At 54.1% G+C, this 20,062-nt stretch overlaps 1 protein-coding gene across 1 annotated transcript; it reads left to right on the top strand.

The window, feature by feature from the left end:
• The first annotated feature begins 343 nt into the window (after nucleotides 1-343).
• Nucleotides 344-1,691, top strand: LOC122378104 (S-antigen protein-like). Its single transcript, XM_043358776.1, has 3 exons — nucleotides 344-354; nucleotides 822-1,505; nucleotides 1,646-1,691. Exons 1-3 carry the CDS (start codon nucleotides 344-346, stop codon nucleotides 1,689-1,691), a joined length of 741 nt encoding a protein of 246 aa, XP_043214711.1.
• Nucleotides 1,692-20,062: the final 18,371 nt, after the last annotated feature.

The following is a 20,062-nucleotide window of genomic DNA, read 5'->3' as shown; positions in this document are numbered from 1 at the left end:
ATAATATGAAAGAAAAGTCGTAAGTGAACGCTATTTTCTGTAACAAAGGTTTCTTTAAACATGCTTGGCCTCTGGAGTCCAAACCGTTGACCTTAGCTCAAATCTGAGGCCACATTAGCGAAAGCTCTGTAAAAGAGCTATCGATTACATTTTCAACGTCGTCCTAGCTCCTTTAATTCACCTTCAACGGCGGCATTTGTCAGAAAATGTCGAAATTTACAAAAAGGGGGCATTTTTTGTTTCATGAATTCTGGTGACCTCAATATCGACCTGAGCGAAAAATAAAAGTAGCTTCGTAATGCTTTTGGACGAGCTTTCGAGCATTTTTCGTTTTTGCCTAACGATGCCCAGGAGGCGAGTTGGAGGGGGAGCGTAAAAACGTCCCACCCCCCACCCCGCTCCCGCGGCATGAGACGTTCGGACTGGAGCAGCGGCACGGTGCAGGTACCTTATCCGTGCCTTCTGGTCCCGGCCAGGCCCAGTAAATATGTTCTCTCGATCGAGTTATCCCCGTCTAGTCCTGAGCCTTCTGGGCCCAGATACCTAATTGGTCGGCCGGTGCCTTCACCGCAGCTGTCTGTCGACATGCAAACGTGTTCCAGCAATGATACGCAATCTTAAGTACAAACCTTCTATATAACGTTGAAATAATTGATAAGATTGTAGACTTTTCACAAATGTACAACTGGTACAACATATAAAAACAAAAGGTTATGTATCATAAATTGCTGCCTTTGTCCTCAATCAACATGTTCCTCATCCGCATTATCACCCTTTTCATACTGCCTGTTCCTTCGCACAATCCTTTGTTTCATTTCCAGACCACCGATCCTTAAGCCAGCTCCTCGCGGTGGAGACGGCGGCACCGCGCTCGCCTGCCCGGAGGAAGACGGCGGCACCGCGCTCGCCTGCCCGGAGGAAGACGGCGGCACCGCGCTCGCCTGCCCGGAGGAAGACGGCGGCACCGCGCTCGCCTGCCCGGAGGAAGACGGCGGCACCGCGCTCGCCTGCGCGGAGGGAGACGGCGGCACCGCGCTTGCCTGCGCGGAGGGAGACGGCGGCACCGCGCTCGCCTGCGCGGAGGGAAACGGCGGTACCACGCTCGCCTGCGCGCAGGGAGACGGCGGCACCGCGCTCGCCTGCCCGGAGGAAGACGGCGGCACCGCGCTCGCCTGCCCGGAGGAAGACGGCGGCACCGCGCTCGCCTGCGCGGAGGAAGACGGCGGCACCGCGCTCGCCTGCCCGGAGGGAGACGGCGGCACCACGCTCGCCTGCGCGGAGGGAGACGGCGGCACCGCGCTCGCCTGCCCGGAGGGGGACGGCGGCACCGCGCTCGCTTGCCCGGAGAGAGACGGCGGCACCGCGCTCGCCTGCGCGGAGGGAGACGGCGGCACCGCGCTCGCCTGCGCGGAGGGAGACGGCGGCACCGCGCTCGCCTGCCCGGAGGGAGACGGCGGCACCGCGCTCGCCTGCGCGGGAGGAGACGACGGCTGTTCGTCCGCTCGGTCTGGAGGAGCCGGCGGTAACGACCCTGCGTGCTCTCGAGGCAGACGTGTTCGGGGAAGCGGCACCCCTTCTGCTCGGTTTGGGAGCGTTCGCCAAGCCGGAGGCGGTGTCAGTGACCACCTCTACTTTCTACGGGCAGAAAATGGCACCGCGCAGTCCGCTGGCTGGAGGAGGCCGAGCGATAAGTTGGCTGCGCTGAAATCGAAAACGAAGACGAAGCTGAGTAAGTACCGGACCAAGTGCCGGAACCTTCGCCGCGAGAACGACCGTCTCCGAGCCGAACTCGAGAGAACCCGTGCCCTCCAGGCTCACAGCTGCCTCTCGTCTGCTCAGCAGCGAGCTCTGGTTACTGGCAAGCGCGTCACCTGGTCCGAACAAGACGTTGGAATGGCTCTCGGGCTTCGAGTACTCTCACGTCGTGCGTACTTGTACGTTAAGGACGTCATGAAAGTGCCGCTGCCCGCCTTCTCCACCCTGTCAGACTGGATGCGGCACTTCCAGATGACTCCGGGTGTGATCGAGGCCGCAATGAGGGTCCTCGAGTACTCTGCGTGCGACTTCTCTGATGCTGATCGTCTTTGTGTTGTGTCCTTTGATGAGATCGGCCTGGACAGTCGCATCAGCTACGATCAAGCACACGATCAAATAATCAGCGCCTCAAAGATGCAAGTGGTGATGGTTCGCGGATTGGCTGCTTCGTGGAAACAGCCAGTCTACTACGGTTTCGACGAAGCCATGACAGCCGACACGCTGCTGTCCATCATCGCCCGCCTTGAGTCCATCGGTCTGAAGGTCATCGCTGCCGTGAGCGACATGGCGCAGCCCAACCAGCGTGTTTGGGCTGATCTGGGCGTGACGAGCGCCTTCTCGCCAGCGCCCCACCAGACGTGCTTCGCCAACCCTGCGGACCCTAACAGGTATGCTACTAAAACTCTATGACTAAAACTACTGATGTTATAAGCGTTCCTTTGTATCAATGATACATGATAAGAAATACTTGATTAAATTATGTAATACAACTAAGTAAACATTTTGAGTTAGAATTTGTCACCTGAGAAGTTAGCAATTACAGAATATAAATGAGCGTGATCGGTTTGCTTCCATTGGCAATATTAACATGATGAATATTGAATATATCATTGGAACTGATGTATCCACGCATAGCCAGTAGCCACGTATCGCTCTTATGACGCTTACAAGGGTATCTTCATCGACTTAAAAGGAATATAAGCGTTTTCCGATTTCTTAAGCAAGAACAGTTTTGAGCACAAAATGAAAAACCATAATGTAAGTGTTTTTCATTTGTGAAATTATGACCTGGTTCCTGTATAGAATAAGGCTGAAAAGTTAGCAGTATTCTACGCTATGGAGTTTGGTACTGGTAACACCAGTTTTGATTTCGTAGAGAACTTCGAGACCTTTCGCTATATTTTCACAATGTTTGTTTATGCGTGGATTTGGAATCACCTTTTGGAATTTCGATTGTCTCTCCGCGCAAGATATGTCTAATACCTATGTATTGGATGATAGATATACATATACCGAGGATCTTGATAGAAGAGTTCGAGTATTTCAACCGATTTAATTCATATTTTTATTATAGATCTGGCCCAAAATTTCACAAATTCGTCCATAATCATTACGGTTCTCAATAAGCTAACCAACTCGTAATCAATTTTTTTTTCTTAACGCTTACATTCCTTTTGAAGAAAAAAAAACTGTATAATAGAAGCTGCTGCTGGTGCTGCACTTTATTAATAACCATTATCGTGTGCTCTTCCTCTTCAGGCGTGTCTGGGTGTTTTCTGATACGCCTCATCTCATGAAGCTGCTACGCCATCACGTGCTAGAATCAGGCATGCGTCTGGAGGACGGCACAGTTCTCAACGCGGCCGTCTTCAACGCCGTTCTGCAGCTGCAAGCAACATCAGAGATGAAGGCCTGTCACAAGCTAACGCCACTCCACGTAACGGTGAGATGATATTTGCACTCACTTTTCCTTTGCATTTTTTTTTTATTTTTAGTTGGGCGGGGGCTTAGGCGCTGCGGCGAGCTGCCCCCCCCCCCCCCCCCGCCTGGGGCGCTGCGGCGCTGAGGGCGGCGGGGCGAGGCATACATTTAAACTGGAGCCATGAAGATAGAATTTGATGTAAAATATAGATTTGCCAACTGTAACTATATACCTATGTGTTGTTTGCTACTTATTATTTTATTCCGACCTGTTTTCCAAATACTCTTGCCAATTTCCAAATCAAGCACTGCCACATTTTTTATCTTCGTTCAATGTTCGCATACCATCGAATATCGTTACAGTTTATTTATTTATTTTTTACTATGCTTGACCAGCCAATATGTGTCTTTCCATCCGCAGGCTCGAGGACAAACCAGCCAGCGGGTGTACCTCGCCACCCAGCTGTTCTCCGCGAGAGTGGCGGCCTTCGTCCGTCTGTTCCTGCCACAGTTCGCAGCGGAAGCTGCAGCAATCGAAAAAATGGACAGGCTTTTCGACGTGCTGAACAGCAGCTCTGCCTTCGACGCAAAAGTGGAGCGGAGAGGGTTCGGAGCGACTCCGGAGGCAGAAGCAGTGCAGCGGCAGGCGCTCGCCGAAGGAGCCGAGCTGATCCGCGGCGCAGTGAAGGTGACGCCCGAACGGTCATCTGCCCAGCCCCCTTTCAAGCGGCGCCGAACGGGACCACCGCGCAAGCTGCCGTTTCAGCAAGGGTTCCTCCGGAACATCCAGTCGGTGGTTGGCGTGCTTGAGGACGTGCGCAAGTTTGGCCTCAAGTATGTCCTTACGTCGCATCTAAATCAGGACCTGGTGGAAAACTTGTTTTCCCAAATCAGGGCCATGTGCGGCGCCGAAAATCACCCGACGGCTGTTGGCGCTCAAATGCGACTGAGGATGCTGCTGATCTCTGCGCAGCCGCTGATGGCGGCATCAAGTCGGTCGCCTGCGATCCCAGTAAGAATGCTGCGGACTGCACAGCCGGACAGTACCCAGTACCTGACAGGACGTGCGCTACACCGCTGCGCTCCGTCGGCGTGCCCGACCACGCCTTCCTCGGGCTCCGGCGCGGCCGTGGTGCCTCCGGCCTCCGGCGCGGCCGTGGTGCCTCCGGCCTCCGGCGCGGCCGTGGTGCCTCCGGGCTCCAGCGCGGCCGTGGTGCCTCCGGCCTCCGGCGCGGCCGTAGCGAATCCGGCCACCCGTCCTGATACTGCAAGCACGGCCACCATCCCAGCCACTCGCCAAGCCGTCGGTCCGGACAACACAAGGGACGCTGATGAGGAGGCGGCCGAGGAGGAGGAAGAGCTCCTCACTGCCACCTTCTCGGAGGCAGTGGGTAGAGGCCCGCCACCGCCGATAGTGCTGGATGAGGACGAGCGAGACGAGGTCGAGTTGGGCAGTGTGGGAGAGGAGTTGCGGAGTCAGGCGGAAGAGGCGTTTTCTTTTGTTGCCGGATACGTGGCGTCTAAGTGTCGCTCCGTGGACGCAACGCTGGGCCTGCCGACGGACAGCGGGGACGCCGGCGCTCAGTGCGCATCAGTGCCTGCCTCGTGGATCCGGGCACTCAGCCGTGGCAGCCTCACTGTGCCGAGTGAGCAGTGGCTGCAGGACTGCCGCGAGCTGGAAGTTGCCTTTTGCGCAGCTATGGGAAGGCGATATTACCCGCACTCGGGTGTGAAACGCCACCTCCTTGAACAGCTCAAAATGAAAGGAGTTGGACGAGCCGACGTTGTCCTCAAGAAGTTCGTGAGCACGCGCATGTGGATCCGAATTCGTTTGTTAAACGAGAATCGCGCAGCGGAGGTGGCTCGTCGTCGAGCTTTGAAGCAGTTGCGGCAACATGCCCAGTGAACTGGAAACATGTGCGTATCACATGGTGAACGGGGCAGATCATTGGGTGATATTTCTTGTGTTCTGAAAGGTACCGTGGGAATAATTTAAGAATGAACTCTGCTATATTCCATGCCACCGTTATGCTACCGTTCTAAATGTCAATGACTGCCGGGAAATATGCGGACATGTAGTGTGAACGTTGTTATTCCTCATGTGTATAGCTCTCGAAATCCTCATCTGTATTTATCTCGGCGACGATCTTTCAACATATAAAATACTCGCTCCCGTTTCTGGTGTTTTGTTCAAAATGATATCTATCCATCGCGGAAACAGACGTGACAACATGCTTAACGCCAAGACGTAGTGTGGACCATGCGGAATATCTCAAAGTGTTTTGAGATAATGTTGGGGGTATTGCAATTTGTGGAGCAGAGGGGGCTTAAACAGTTAGGTGCCGTCAGAGCCAGATACCCCAGTCAGATTTCAACCACCGTTGCTCTCTGGGAATGCATCACGGGCTGTACGGAGTTTTGGAGAGGCCCAAAGATTAACGGAGATTCATTTCTTTTCATGCACTACCACTTCCATTATTGGCGTAATATCTTGTCCTTTTTTAGGGCAAACTAGACATTTGGAACGGACCATGGTCTAGTGCCCCCCCCCCCCTGGATCCGTTACTGGAATGCAGAATGTCGCGTGAAATTATCCAGTCTTGTACAGCCATCGTCACCAATAGCTGCACTTTCTGGATTATTTTGGTGGATATCCTGAATAAATTTGAGCGGGATTAGTTACTTGATAGGGAATGCAGGACATTAAAAAAACATAAATTGTGTGAACCGGCCGAACCACAAGCGCAAAACATCGATTATCCGCAAAATCCGTCGGGCGTTCATGCCTATGCACAGCCCAGCGGGCGGTACGCTAGGGTATCGTGACGTCACTGCTGCTTCGTCGGTTGCCGAGCCAAGTTCCAAGATGGCGGCGCCCACGCATGCCCACTTTTGAGGGCGGAGCGGCCTACCTTATATATATAGCCTTGGACTGGACTATCAGCTGATCACGGGCCGCTTGTGACAGTGACGACTCAGACTGGCGAGTGATTGGTGTGGTGCGGAGGATTGCGATCAGTGACAAATATTACCGGTGTGGTAAACGTGAGCAAAGTGTGGAGTGCCGTATACATCAGTTTTCAAGTGCGCGAAGTGTGTGCATGCTTGCTTACACGCGGAATTAATTTGTTTTGGGCAGCATCGCGAAATAATTTATCGTGAGACAAGCAGGACGTCCGCCATCAACGTTCGGGGCGACAGAAAGGTAAGTCACTGACCGTTGGCGTTGACCGCGTCCGGTCTCGCTGGAACCGACTGAAAAAACAAAAAATTAAGCTATATTTTGTTGACTTTTAATGACCTTGAGGAATAACCACCTTCTTTTCCTATTTATTTGCACTTTATGATTGCTACCTCATGTTCCGAGCTACGCGCTCACCGAATAGGTATAAGAAGCAAGGGACGTGAACTCGGACCCACTCCCACCCTAAGGTGACCGTTCCCGCGGTCAGGCAGCCAGTCCCCCTATATATGGCCTTGCAGTCCCCTTGATTTCGCCATTGAAACGACGGTTGAGCTGTGTCGGCGCAGCGACCGTTGGGTGGCCACCGATCCAATGCGGTTGGGCCCACTGTAAATAGACAGAAATGATGTGCTGTTTTCTTGCAGGATAGGCACGTCTTAAGAGTATCTGGGACTGACTTGACACCTGATTTAAACCTGAACGGCGCCGTCAGACTTCAGAGTGCAACGTCGTCCAAAATCACGCCGCTCAATTCGTCGCGACCTGTGATTGCGCGACACCTACAGTCCAACAGCACAACTACTAGTTTCCGCCGATTATCCCCAGGTGGCAGACCGCTCGGCCGCCCGTCCACCCTGACTGATGATGCGGTGTGCGACCTGGCTAGCTCGGTCACACGGGAACCATTTGTAATGGCGCTGTCGGCGGGAGCGCGCCGGTACCGTTTCTGCGTCGGTTCGATCGGGCGACAATGGATCGGCACTGGACGACACCGATCACGGATGCTACTGACGGAACGGGGCCAGTCGCTCCGGAGATGGGTCCGCAGATATGTAGAACGGCGGCGCCTGACTTGCGGTGTCTGGTGACAATGGTCATATGACTCCGAGGTGACTCCAAGCTGGAGCTTTATCATAACGGTCACACACAGAATACAGTCTGTGTGAGGACTGAGGAGCCCGAACGAGGCGTTATGCCTCTAACTTGGCTGGCGGTGCGGCCTTTTATTTTTCCCTAATTTCGCTTCTCGGTTCGGGGTTAACGGTCACCCCACCAGGCGTAGCCACTGCTTTCCATATCAGATATTCAGCCGCTGCAGTGTACCTTCCAGTCGATGGCCGAATCAGCCCACTGCCACCCCCTCCCCCCGTACTTGACATCCCGTTACTTTGAAATAGTAGGGTAAACGTAAATATCTAGTGTGCCGAAAGGGACCGAAAGGGACCAGCAGAACAGAAACAAGCTGCCACATCGGCAATGTTCTCGCTTATTCCTATCCCCGACAAAAGATAACGTTGCGGATTGCAAAATGCGACTGAGCGGCTTCAATTGAGAACAGCGCCATTGCCGGTGCGCCCTGCTCGTCTCCGAGGACCGAAATGCGATCAGCGAAGAAACGTCAGAAGTACATAGAATGGATGTTTGAGCCACACATTTGAGTGCATTTGCCACCACTTGTTTAGGGCATGAAAAGCAAACTTAGTTACTAAGCCGGGCCAGATAATGTTGATTTACTTTTTACTCGTGTTGTGCTTTTACTATGTCGACTCCAAAAGGCAAAAATTCATTTCGACGAGCAAAATTAAAGTTTAACGTATTAGCCACTCTTCATAATATTGGCCAATATTTGGCTATTGGCATATCGGGCATATTTACACGCGATTGAAATGCCTTCTGCTGAGTGTTTCTCTTCATTCAGGCTCGGTGATAGACCGTGAGAAAGAAGCGCGCGGAATGAGCCTCCCTGCCCCCGTCGACTCCCTGCTGGCTTCCGAGGGCCCCCGCCCGCTCACCGACGCCGCTACTCGGGCACTCTCAGCGTTTAAAGGACTCCTCCGATCAATTATGTTCCGGTGATAGATTCCCCTGCAGGTGGCTGCGTGATCTACCCGACTTTACATAATGCGGCCAGTTGGCGATTTTTTAAACCCAATTTGTGTTTGCCGGCGTGCCGTCTGGCGGCGTTCTGCGGTGGCTGAGTCGCTCCCAGCCGCGGGGGGCGCGACCCGACGACCTCCGAGACCGGTGACGCATCGGCTGTCGCGTCACAGCGGTCCGCGGTGCGTCGGCGTCGGCGCGACGGGAGGCCGACGGTCGGTGACACCGCCGGGGTCGGGTCGGGTCACACGGCGCTCTGACAGGAAGTGGAGGGTACCGGGTAGCGTATAGGTCACGCTTGGATATGATTTAGTGTTTAGCATTCTGTAGAATGTGTGCCTTCATAAACACAGATAGCGCTGTTGAGTTGCGAATTTTATTCACTTCATGCTGTAACAAAGTGAGGGAATTGTGACAGCATTGCAAGCATAAGTACCTACATCTCGCGACGCAAAACAGGCAAAATTGTGTGCCTATATCGGCGAACTCTATGAAACTGTTATGTTATGCATAATCGAAGGCTTATAAAAAGGCTTACCTATGGGATGTCTGGCAGCATAACATGCCTATATTAAAATGTGACAATAACATGCATGCACGTTCCTCTACTGACCTTCGGAAGGAGCTCAGCTCTCTTGAATGCGGATCTGGAGCTCAATGTGCATGCATATATGTCGATATTGTGCCCACTCTGGACACAAGTGGACCGCCGGCCATCGGACCAGATTACCCAGCCGAGCAATGCAGCCGGAGGAAGGTCCACCTGGGCTCTGCGGCATGGCGATGAAAGACGATAGAATACCGTCTCAATGCATTGCTTCGTGGCTGCATATCCGGCACATTCCCATAAAACGTTCTATCAAGTATAGTTCTGAAGTCGAATTTAGTGATGTTTGTAGTTTGTACTATTGCCGAGCTTCGTTCTTCAAGCTTTATCAAATTCTCACGCGCCTTCTTAGCGCTTTATGCTGTTCTAAGGTAGGTATACCTATTAGTTACTTGCTCGAATTAATTTAGGCTAGTCGAAGTAAAGCTAATCTATTTGAATAAGTTGTCTTCCGAGCTGTTTAAGGGCAACTACATTTACCTACGCTGCAATCAAAATATAACAATCACAACGTCTATTCCGATGCGTCAAAGGCTTTGAAACAGAGAACCACGATTGCACAAATTGTCCTCTGTGATGTCACCTTTGAGCTATGTTTTCGTGGCATGCATCTTGCAGTTTTTCACCTGAATGTGGTTTAATGACGTGCCTAGGCCGATTCCCTCAAAGTACATATACTAGCTATCTCCGACGATGAACACGCAAACGCCTGGTTGTCACACGTTGTTCAATGCAATTTGAATCTTAGCTGCGCACATAAAGAAAAGACCGCAGTGCAGTGGTTTTGGTGGATCTTTATGATGACATGGGACATTCTGATGGCGTGATCTGAGTCTGGTTATGCGTCATGTTATATGAGTGTATCCAAAGAGCCTCTATTGACTCATCCAAAGCCGACTATGGTGGTCGGTGATAGAGTACCAAATGCCCCTCTGACCGCAATTGGGGCTCTCTGAGACTGTGACTGAAGCCCTCTGGGCTCTGACCGATCGTGTCTGCGGGGCTCCTGACCATCACTGGGCTCCTCTGACTGTGACTGGGTCCCGTGACAGCGACTGAAGTGGCCTCTCCCCGTGACCGGGTCTCCCTGACAGTGACTGGGGCCCTCTGGCCGGACTGAGACCCCCTGGCCGTGACTGGACTACAGTAGCGGTGGAGGGCGGGACCGGGAGCCGCTCTGCCGCGCCGGTATCGTCTCAGGGCCGGCTCATTTGTCACCGAGCCGCGCCGGATTAGAGGCGATCTTTCTCGGCGCTCAATCGCGCTCTGACACCGGGCGGGGCCGCGCCGGGCCGAGCGGCTTTAAAAATCGGTCGGAAAAACAGTCGCCTGAATGGTGGCGCAGTGCGCACAATGCGGCGCGCTGGCGCGGGAATCGGCGCGCCATTGTGCGCCGCCACTGCCGCCGTGCCTTTGAGAGCAAAGTCAGCGCGCGGCGCGGCGCGACGGTCCCGGCGCGGGGTCGCTTTGTGACTCTGTGCGCGCACATTAGAGGGCCTGCTTTGTGACCGCAACGCCGAATCAGCCGACGGCCGCGCACGGAATGTTTTCGCCGACGGTTGTTTTCCGTTTGCGGGACAGTTGTGGCCCAGTGCGGCGTTCATGCCGCGTGACCTCAAATGGTGCGGTGGCGCCGATTATTGTCGCATCTACCGTGCTGTCCTGGGCTGCTTCTGTTTGGCGCTTCTGTGGGAAATTCGCAACGCTCAAAGTCCCCGATTGAATGATGGGGAGTTGTTTTTCTTTCTGAATGATGACCCGGGTGGCGGTCTGGCAAAGGTGATTGTCCATTATGTGCCTAATTCAACAGGGCTTTCCTGCGAGATCTTACATTGTGAAAACTCGCATGGCCATTTGCGTATTCGATACGGGATGAATGTTGGTGTCATTTCTACACAGGCGGCAGCGGAATTTTGAGATTTGAAGACCTCGGCGTGGTGTTTGTGACTGAATGTTTGATCGACTTACATTGTTAATGAGGGAAGGGGCATCGGAGCGAGACGATGTGGTGTCAAAAGGGGAGTTAATAATGCTGAACATTTAAACGGCGGTCACGTCTCCATCTAAATAAGAATAAGATCAAGCTGCGATGATTTCAGTAGTCTGTCTAGCCGTTCACATCCTTCGCTCCCCCATCTGTCCTTCCTGTCTCTCTGACCCGTGTTGGTGCCTCGTCAGCCCGTCAGCGGACGGGGTCACCGGTGTGCGGTCCCTCGCCGAGGGCAGGGGGTCGCCCGCCGCTTACGGTGGCCGCGATCACAGCCAATATTCGGTCCCGGACGTGGCAAACACTGCACTTCATCCCTTTTTAACCGCGCACCCACTCGACGCTGAGGTGCATAACTTGAGCCAATTGACCGGAGGACCTCTCAGGGGTGAGTATTTGTTTCGTCCTCAATCCGCTCGAGTCCAGCTCCCGGCTGCCGCGAACCCCACTTGATCACGATTTGCCATCTCTGACGGGACATTCCGGTGACTGGCGTGAGGGTCAATGAGTCTCACACTCCGGTCTTCAGGATGGTTCTCAGACTTCAATATATGGGCGCAGAGAGGTCCGGTTGGTTCCGTCTTCTCACATTGACTTGCGATAAAATTTGTTTTCGAATGTGTCAGACCTATGACGAAGGTGTATTGTGTGCTTAGCTTATATTTTCAAAACAACATTCTCTAATCCGCAACATTTGCACAGAGTCATAAGTGATCGCCCAGCAGAACTTAATGACTCGCAACATCGGCAAAAATTTGCGCTCACTTCTTTTGCCGTTATCGGTCAGTGGTCACGCTGTTATTTGCAGTGAATGGGATTTGGTACGTTTTTAGATTTCCCGCTGACTGGCCGAAACTTCGTAGCCCAAAACGGTGAATGCTTTGGAAAGACCGTCCATGCCTGGAGTCCGAGAGAAAAGAAAAAAGGCGTTGTCAGCAGGTTTTCGAATAAGCCGTCTATTGACCATCACACACATTTGTTCAAATAGTGAGGAAATGTGCCAAAACTAAATGTGCCAAAACTCTTATAATGCGTTGGTCAGTTCGTGACCTAAAACCCGTCGAAAAGAGAAAATGGATGAAATCGGAAGCTAGGTGGTGGCGCAACAAGATTTGAGTCATCATGGAAAACGCGACATCAATCGCGAATCATTCTACTGATGGTCTGCTAGTGTTCAAGTCTTTTTTTCTGTGATGCGTTGCCGCAGCACTGCATGTAAGTATGCGAAAATCCACTGAACAACTGAAATTCTCTCTCTCTAGAGTCTAGCATTAGCGCCACTGTCCTGTCGAAAGTGCTTGCGGTATACCATCTCAATAGCCGATTTCACGACGACCATCTGGTACACATTTGGTGCATATTTGGTGCAGATTAGGTGCAGATTTGGCCAAATTAGGTTCAGTGTGTCTCTTAGTAGCTATCGGCTAGGGTTGCACTAATTGCGTATATGCCTGCTTTGTCGTATTATTAGAGAGCATCATCGATTAAAACACTGAAATAAATTCATAGAATGAAGATATTTGCTGTAAAAGAGATAAGGTGCATATTTGGTCAAATTAGTCTCATTCGCAGGATAGCCCGTCGGGAAAACGGTTTATATGAAGCAAAATGGGCTTACCAAGCTAAGTATAATCGATGAGAGCACGTCTTCCTTTACCACGCGCTCCAATTGCCTGCCATCTGAGAAGCAGCCAGTGGAAACTCAGCGGATGAACGGATTTGCGCTATTTAGCTTGGCTGCCTCCCTGTGAAGCACGCTCTGCGTGCTCCTCTCTCTTCAGTCACCGTTCCCGATCCCGGGCTAATTGTGCGTCTGCAGACACGCAAGAGGGTGCGTATAGCGGGTCTGTCACGTATAAGACATGTTCATTATCGCCGTTAATAACTCAGCCAGACCTGTGTGGGATTCTGCTGCACGGAGTTAAATCGGTCATTGGCAGATTTTACTCGCTCGGCGCAGTTATTGGGAAAGTGGCGTGCTATAGTGAGATAGTGCTCTCGGATGAAGATGGTGGTAAAGGTGAGTAAGTGTGCAGCCCTCCCATTCCCGGCCCGCTGCAACGTTGGATGTCGGGGGCGATAGCATCATATTCGTTAGTTGTTACGTACTACAGTAGCACTTGCGTGGCATAGAAAGAACAAAGAAACACGTGTTTCGCTTGATTAAGACATCGTATATCCACTAAAGCTATAAATTGTGCTCAGGCCTAGCTCCCTCATCATCACGAATAACGGAACTGCTTTTTAGATGCAGATCAGAGTATTGCATAACGCCTCGACCAAAATTCCAGTTCTTAGTGACATGCATCCCTCACCACACTGCTGTCTTCTGGGAATTTAAAACGCTCCCAACATTTTCCATGAAAATCCTGTGTCCGATATTTTGTTTGATTGATGACAATCTGATTGATAAACAGTATGGGGACGAGGATGTGTCCCGTTGATTAATCGGCCACCACAAGTCACTCCGGTCGCGACTGTAGCGGCCCAGATGCCTCGTCGCCATATTCCGCGAGCGGGACTCTGTGGGTCACTGCTCCGTGTGGGATCTGTGACGTCACAGCGGTGCTGGAAACGCGTGATGATTAATGACGCACGGAGGCGATCGGTGGCGTGATGCGGCGATCAGTGGCGCACCGCCCCGAGCCCTGCTGCGACCACAGGTGTCAGTGTCGGGCGCGGGTTTGTGCCCCCGGCTTCCGGCGCGCAAATCAGGAGACTAATCTCGCCACTGTCGGGTTGATTCAGAACCAGCGATGGGAACTGACACTATTGGGGTGGGTGGGGAGGATTTACACCAACATTGGAGGCTCTGCCGGACCTTTTGTCGGCTATGTTGCAGGGACACCTCAGACAAACGACATCCTACCAGTCTGTTTATGCGACAGCAGTCTGGTGTCGTTCGTTGCTAGCCCAATCGGGCAATGCCTCTGTCTGTCTATCAGAATTGCTGCGTGGCGTCTCGGTCGGGCCTTTCAGACACGTTTCTATTCGTCATCGGGGGGCGTGTTGACCGCTGTGTGCGGCAATTCAGCTGCCGCACCAGTCAGCATCCCGGCCGATCATTTTCCCATCAGACGGTGCGTGGCCGTCGCCCGGTGCCCCGCCCGCCTCTGTTGACCTCCCACGGCCGGTCGGACCGCCGCGTCGGACCGCCGCCGAGCGGTGCAGATCGGGTGTCGAGCACACACACGCGCTCCAGCAACGCCCCATGACCAGCAATTAGCGACCGGGCGTCAGCTCTGAGCGATCGGTTCCGGCGCTGAGCTGGCTCGGCTCAGCCGCCGGGCGGGGCTGAGCCGCCGATAAGGTCTGATCCGGAGCTCGTCGGACGACGGAAGACTAATTTGATTTGCAAAGTGAGCGTGTGTCGGGGCGAGTTGTAATGCTATCCAGGCGGGGTTAGGAACAATCGCTACTAATGCCTTTAAATTATGCAGAAGGCAGAGTTTGTTTAGTAAAGTCGTCATGGCTAGTGAACTGAGAGCTCCTGTGCTAATGGCTGACACTTCTTCATGATGTGGAATTTCGATGGTATTTTTGCCGGGTCGTTTCACTTACAGCTGCTTCAGAGCACAAAGAACTGTTCTCGAGAGCGGGTAAGTGCACAATGAAGGGTCCGGATACCTCTCTCGCTACCAACTGACTCCGTGGCACCCTGAAAATGTACCCAAGAAAAATACCGCGCCGACTAACGGCCGCGGCCCATTCAGAAACATTATTCACGGAGTCTGAATGCCCATGAGAATTTCGTCCTCCACGCGTCCCGGAAAATAACAATTATTTCTGGAAGGGTGGAAGTCCCCCATCCCGTCACCTTTTCGGCCGATTAAGGCAATTTCAGGTAAAGGGCGCAGCGGGGTGCGGCCGGTGTGTCAAAGCGTCACCCTCTGCGCTCCCACAAGTCACCCGCTTCCGGCAAATACTGGCCGGACCGGCGGCGCGCGGGGACACTGGTATAAAGGGTGGAGAGGGAATGCCTTTGTGACCGCTCCGCGGCCGCTCGGTCAGGCAGACCGGCGCTCGGCCCGCCCCCGGACCGGCCGCTGCCGGGCTGTCTGGCATTTTCATTGATCTTCTGGTGACCGGGGACCGTGGGAGGCGGGCCGCCACTGACCACCCGGCACCCGGCTTTTCACTCAATCCCCACCATTTCCCGATGCCATAAAAAGCCCGCTCGTCAAAGGGTCGCGGCCGGACATCGCGGCGATCCGCGGGGCATGGGAACGCGCCGAGTATCAGACGTGGGTCGCGGTCGCCGTTCGGTCGCCATTCGGTCGCCATTCGGTCGCCGTTCGGTCGTCTCTCGGTCGCCGTTCGGTCGTTTTTCGGTCGCTATTCGGTCGCCCTTCGGCCGCTATTCGGTCGTCTCTCGATCACCGTTCGGTTACCGTTTGACCTCTGGCCAGTCTCCGTGTGACGCCGCTTGGTCTCTAAACCTCGTTCGGCCTGCGGGTAGAGCCCATCAGCCGTCGTCCTCCGTTTGTCCGCCGCCGCCCGCCGCCCGACCGACCGGTCAGCCGCCGGTCTATGTCTGACCGACCGCCGGTCTATGTCAGGAATGTCACCAACTCGTCCGCGCGCGGGCCGAGTTAGTGGCTCTGAGCCGCCGGCGCGCCGCTCTTTGGCTACCGAATTCAGTGTCCGCCGCCGGATTGATTGGAATCCGGTGTTTTCGCGTATCGCTCCGATCGGCACTCGGTGTAGTCATGTTTACCCATTGGGCGGCCCTCCCTGGGAGAGCTAGACGCGACGTGCCAGGAACTGGATCGGAGACGCCGCGGCCATAAAGAGTTGGGCCCAAACGGTCCTCGAACAACCACCCGGTTATTCGCTGGTGTGGCTGGGAAACAGCCACAGTGTGTTCGGCCATTCCCGCTCCGTTTGGACTTCCGCATGCCGAGTGACGTGCTGCCATTCACTTCGCTGCGTCCGGACAGAAGCCGATTCCCTTTGTATGCGTGCAATCATATTGTTAATATTTTCGTTATATTTTCTGCGATGAAAGTGGTGTCTGTCATTATTATTTGCTTCCTGTTTCATGCGTTGTTCTCGGCGTTTTATTCTCGTTATTCTCGTCATCTCTCTCTCTCTCTCTCTCTCTCTCTCTCTCTCTCTCTCTCTCTCTCTCTCTCTCTCTCTCTCTCTCTCTCTCTCTCTCTCTTTCTCTCACGACCTCCTACACCACTCGACAGCATTCCAGCAGCCTGCTCTCTTGACTCATCCCTTTCTCATCTCGTCAGTGTCGCAACAAGGCGCACACCGAGCATTGCTAGCCGCTCACTCGTGGTCCTCAGTAGACAGACCCAGTGACGTGCCTTTGCGTCCCGTCGGGCTGAGTGTCTGTGTGTGGGCCGACAGAGGCGGCGGGGCGGTGTCGATCGGAGGTGTGTGGCCCTCCCCCTCCCGCCCCTACGACACCCGGTCATTACGGCCTCTGCTGAGACAGAAGGTGGAGACGAGCGGGAGATGGTGGGAGGAGAGTAACGACGGCGGGCGTGAGGCGCCGCGTCGCCGCCGGCGGAGGGAGGACCCACTGTCGACGCACGAGTTATATGCGGTGGGAGGATGCAGGGGCGGCTCTTATGTGCACAGTCCATGGGTAGCAACACAATTAAAAAAAAAACAACAACAACAAAACATAAACATGTATGGTGGCATTTTGTTTGGTAGCGAATTAAATATGTATGGACATCAATGGATTAAAATGTATGCTGTCTTGCGTGTCAAAAGGCCGCGAATAATCAATATGCTGTATTTTTGTGCATTAGCCTATCTGCATATTCGGAGGGTACCGCTAGGCGCTATGTGATTATAATGAACTCCCTGTCCCTTTTCAACGTCACCAAAAGTCCCATTATTGTATCTCATGCGTGATGAGGTAGCCATTCCGTTGCATTTTCATGCCAGCAAGTCAGAGGAAGACAATGTCTGCAAAACAGTCTCGAGTCCCACCTGTCCAAAACACTGTCACGACTGCTGCGCGGCGTGTTTTGACGACCTGGCCCTCGAGTCGTTCCTAGGAGGCGATGGCCCCTCTGAAGAGCCATCCCATTTCTCTCACCCGCTCCTCGAGGAGACAGTGAGTGGTTTCGAGCGGATTCGAAATGATGGCAGGCCAGTCGCAGCCCTTTCTTTGTCTCCGTGCGGCCGCTGCAGCGCTTTGGTTTAGTGCGCGCGACACGGAGCAAGCGGCGTGTCTCGGGGAGCGACCGGTGCCATTAGGCGTTGCCGGTCGGCCGTTCTTCACCCATCAGCGGCGGCCGAGCGGCGGGCGGACTTTTTGTCCTCGTCACTGCCAGTCCGGTGAACGCAGTAACTCGTGCGACACGCCGGCGCACGGAGGCAAAGAGCAAATGTCACACCCGTAAATCGTCACAAATAAAAATCCCAGATGGCTGATATGCCGACGCCGACAAAAAAGGCCGCTCCCCGACAGCGCCGCACTCATAACCGTTTTTCAGAATTTGGGTCTCAAGTGGATGTGTATTTATTGCTCGGCTCGCGCCCGTCCGTTGAACGACTAAATCAGGCTCTGAACGGGCGCCACAAAAGCCGTGAATAGATTTTCTGATCACGCCGCTCCCCGCCGTCTTGAAAGCCGCGCCGGCTCGGAAGGCGGACAGCATAAACCATAGGAGGACGTGCATCCAGCCGGCTGGAGCGCGCCCGACGCGATTTTATCACGCATATTTGTGGGTCGCGCGTTCGCCGAGAAAAGGCAAAACAATTTAACATTCTATTTATGAGATAGTTATCGCCGGTGGCTCATGGGAAATGAATAAACATCGCATATACCGGTTTGGGGCTGCGACGGGCGTGTCACAGCCGCGCGCGTATGGGGCGTTCTCCGTTCGCCGGCAAGTTCGCAGGTTACACAGGACGTATTCGAGACCTGTTTTGGACGTTCTGAGGACGTATTTTGGAGGTTCCAGCGACGTGCCCGGGACGCGCCTGGGTGGCTCGGCGCACCCTCGCCGCTGGGGACGTCCACAGTCGTCAGAGGTGACCCCGGGCACAGTGCGCCGGTCGGTGCATGTCCTGCCGCACGCCCCGCCGTGCGCGCGTCACTGTCCACCGCCCTGCGGTCGCGGTCGGTGCGGATCTCGTGACCGACCCCCGCAGCGCCGACCGGACCTCACTCAGACGACTGACGGCGGCAGCGGTGGCGCAGTCGGCCCCCCACCCGGTGCCACATCAGAGAGCGCGCCGCCAGGCCCGGCCGGCAGCCCAGCCACCCCGATCGTCCCGGGTGACCGCGCGGCGGTAATCGGTGGGCCGGCGCCGGTTGCAGTCGGATCGCGCTCATCAGTGACCGTATTCACCGGTCGGACAGCGCTGCGATTTATCGGCGCTTTATGGCGACGGCGGTGGGAAGGCACGGGAGCCGCGCGGAGGATGGCGCGCGACACGGCGGCGCGGCGTCCCACCGCTCCAGTCTCCACAGAGCGGCGCCGCCGCGCGCGGCAGGTCACGCCGCAGCCGGGTCGCCTTCTCAGAAGAGCGCCGCCAGTCACGAGCGGACTGCTGCGCTACCATCAGCGTCAACCGGACAGCTCATCCGCAGAAGAATCGGAATAAATGGCGACTCATTGTGGTCACTGAATGGCACGAAAAGCCCGCTCAACGTGATCACTGGTTACGAGCTATCAAATCTAAACGAGTCGATATTTTGCTGGTGGATAAAATGGTGGCAGCTAGAGTCGCGCCGGCCGCATGGGATTGGCTCTGCGCAGCGTCCCACTGGTTTTATGTGGGTTCAGTGGGGTTCTTTGTGATGCTTCAGTACGATTAAAAGAGATCTTTTGAGTTAGGCTGATGTTGGCAATTGGGTAGGCATGCTGCCCTTGGCTTGTGCTGCCATTCGCCCTGCTTTTTTGTGTTACACACCATCCTCTCTAAATGCTTTAATCTTTTGCAAAACATTACAACTAGCTAGCTAACCTAACAAACTTAAGGAAATCGGCACCGATTACTTCAGATTTACCTATTGCTATTCTTATCCAATAGCCTTCCATAGCCTCTCGGACCACCGCCCTCGATGTGTCACATCCTTCCAGACACGTTTCTTCACCCTTTCCCCGTGTCCATGACAGCACGTCTCCGGAGTCTTTTTTGTCATCTTCTCATGCTGTCCGGAGCGAGCCGGCGTCTGCGGCGTCCGCCGGGTCGCTCCCGTAGCCCCATTTCACCTGTCGGGCGAACGTCGTGGCCGGGTCACCGTCCCGAGCCGCCGCTCTCTATGAGTTATGACGAAAATGGATGGATGTCACCGATAGACGGCGACGGCCTATTTGTCGGCCACCGGCGCTCGCCCGGGGTCGAGGGAGAGGGAGAGGGAGGCCAGGAACGGGAGGTGAGCACTGCAGGCGGGAGGACCGATGAATCGACTGCGGGAAAGTTCGTTAGGAAACTTCAGGATTAAACACAAGATGTGCATATTTTAACGTCTTTTCTCATTTGATGCTGGATACTTTGTCATTTCGACCCGGAACAGAAACTGCACCATCAGTGAGCCTCGGGTGAGCTTATCGATAATTCGATAGGTACTTATGGATGCAGACTTTGACAATGCGCTCAGTAGCCATTTAATTAACCCTCGCCGGCACAGGGGGGGGGTTAGGTTTTTCGCGAATAACTCGCGTAAAAAGCGGCCGATCGCGACGAAACTTTCAGTACCCTCGCTTCAATCAATTTTACACCTACCCTAAAAATTTCATGACCCTGACCCAAATGAACTTTGACCTGTGACCTCTTTTCCGAGACCATGTTTGGCCGGAATCGCGATTCGGCGTATGTCGGCTCGCATTAGCCGCGCGTTTGCAAGCTTTTCGTGGTTTCAAACGTTCAAACATGTGATTTGATGTTGCTCTCATACATAAGGGTGGGTTTCAAGGTCACCTGAAGGTCAGGTCAGGTCATTGACCTTTGGTGACCTCGGGTGACCTCG

Source organism: Amphibalanus amphitrite, unplaced genomic scaffold (assembly GCF_019059575.1).
Source record: "Amphibalanus amphitrite isolate SeventyFive unplaced genomic scaffold, NRLGWU_Aamphi_draft 000055F_arrow, whole genome shotgun sequence".
Lineage (NCBI taxonomy): Eukaryota > Metazoa > Arthropoda > Thecostraca > Balanomorpha > Balanidae > Amphibalanus > Amphibalanus amphitrite.
The sequence above is the reverse complement of the archived record's forward strand: the minus strand, read 5'-3'. Positions and strand labels throughout refer to the sequence as shown.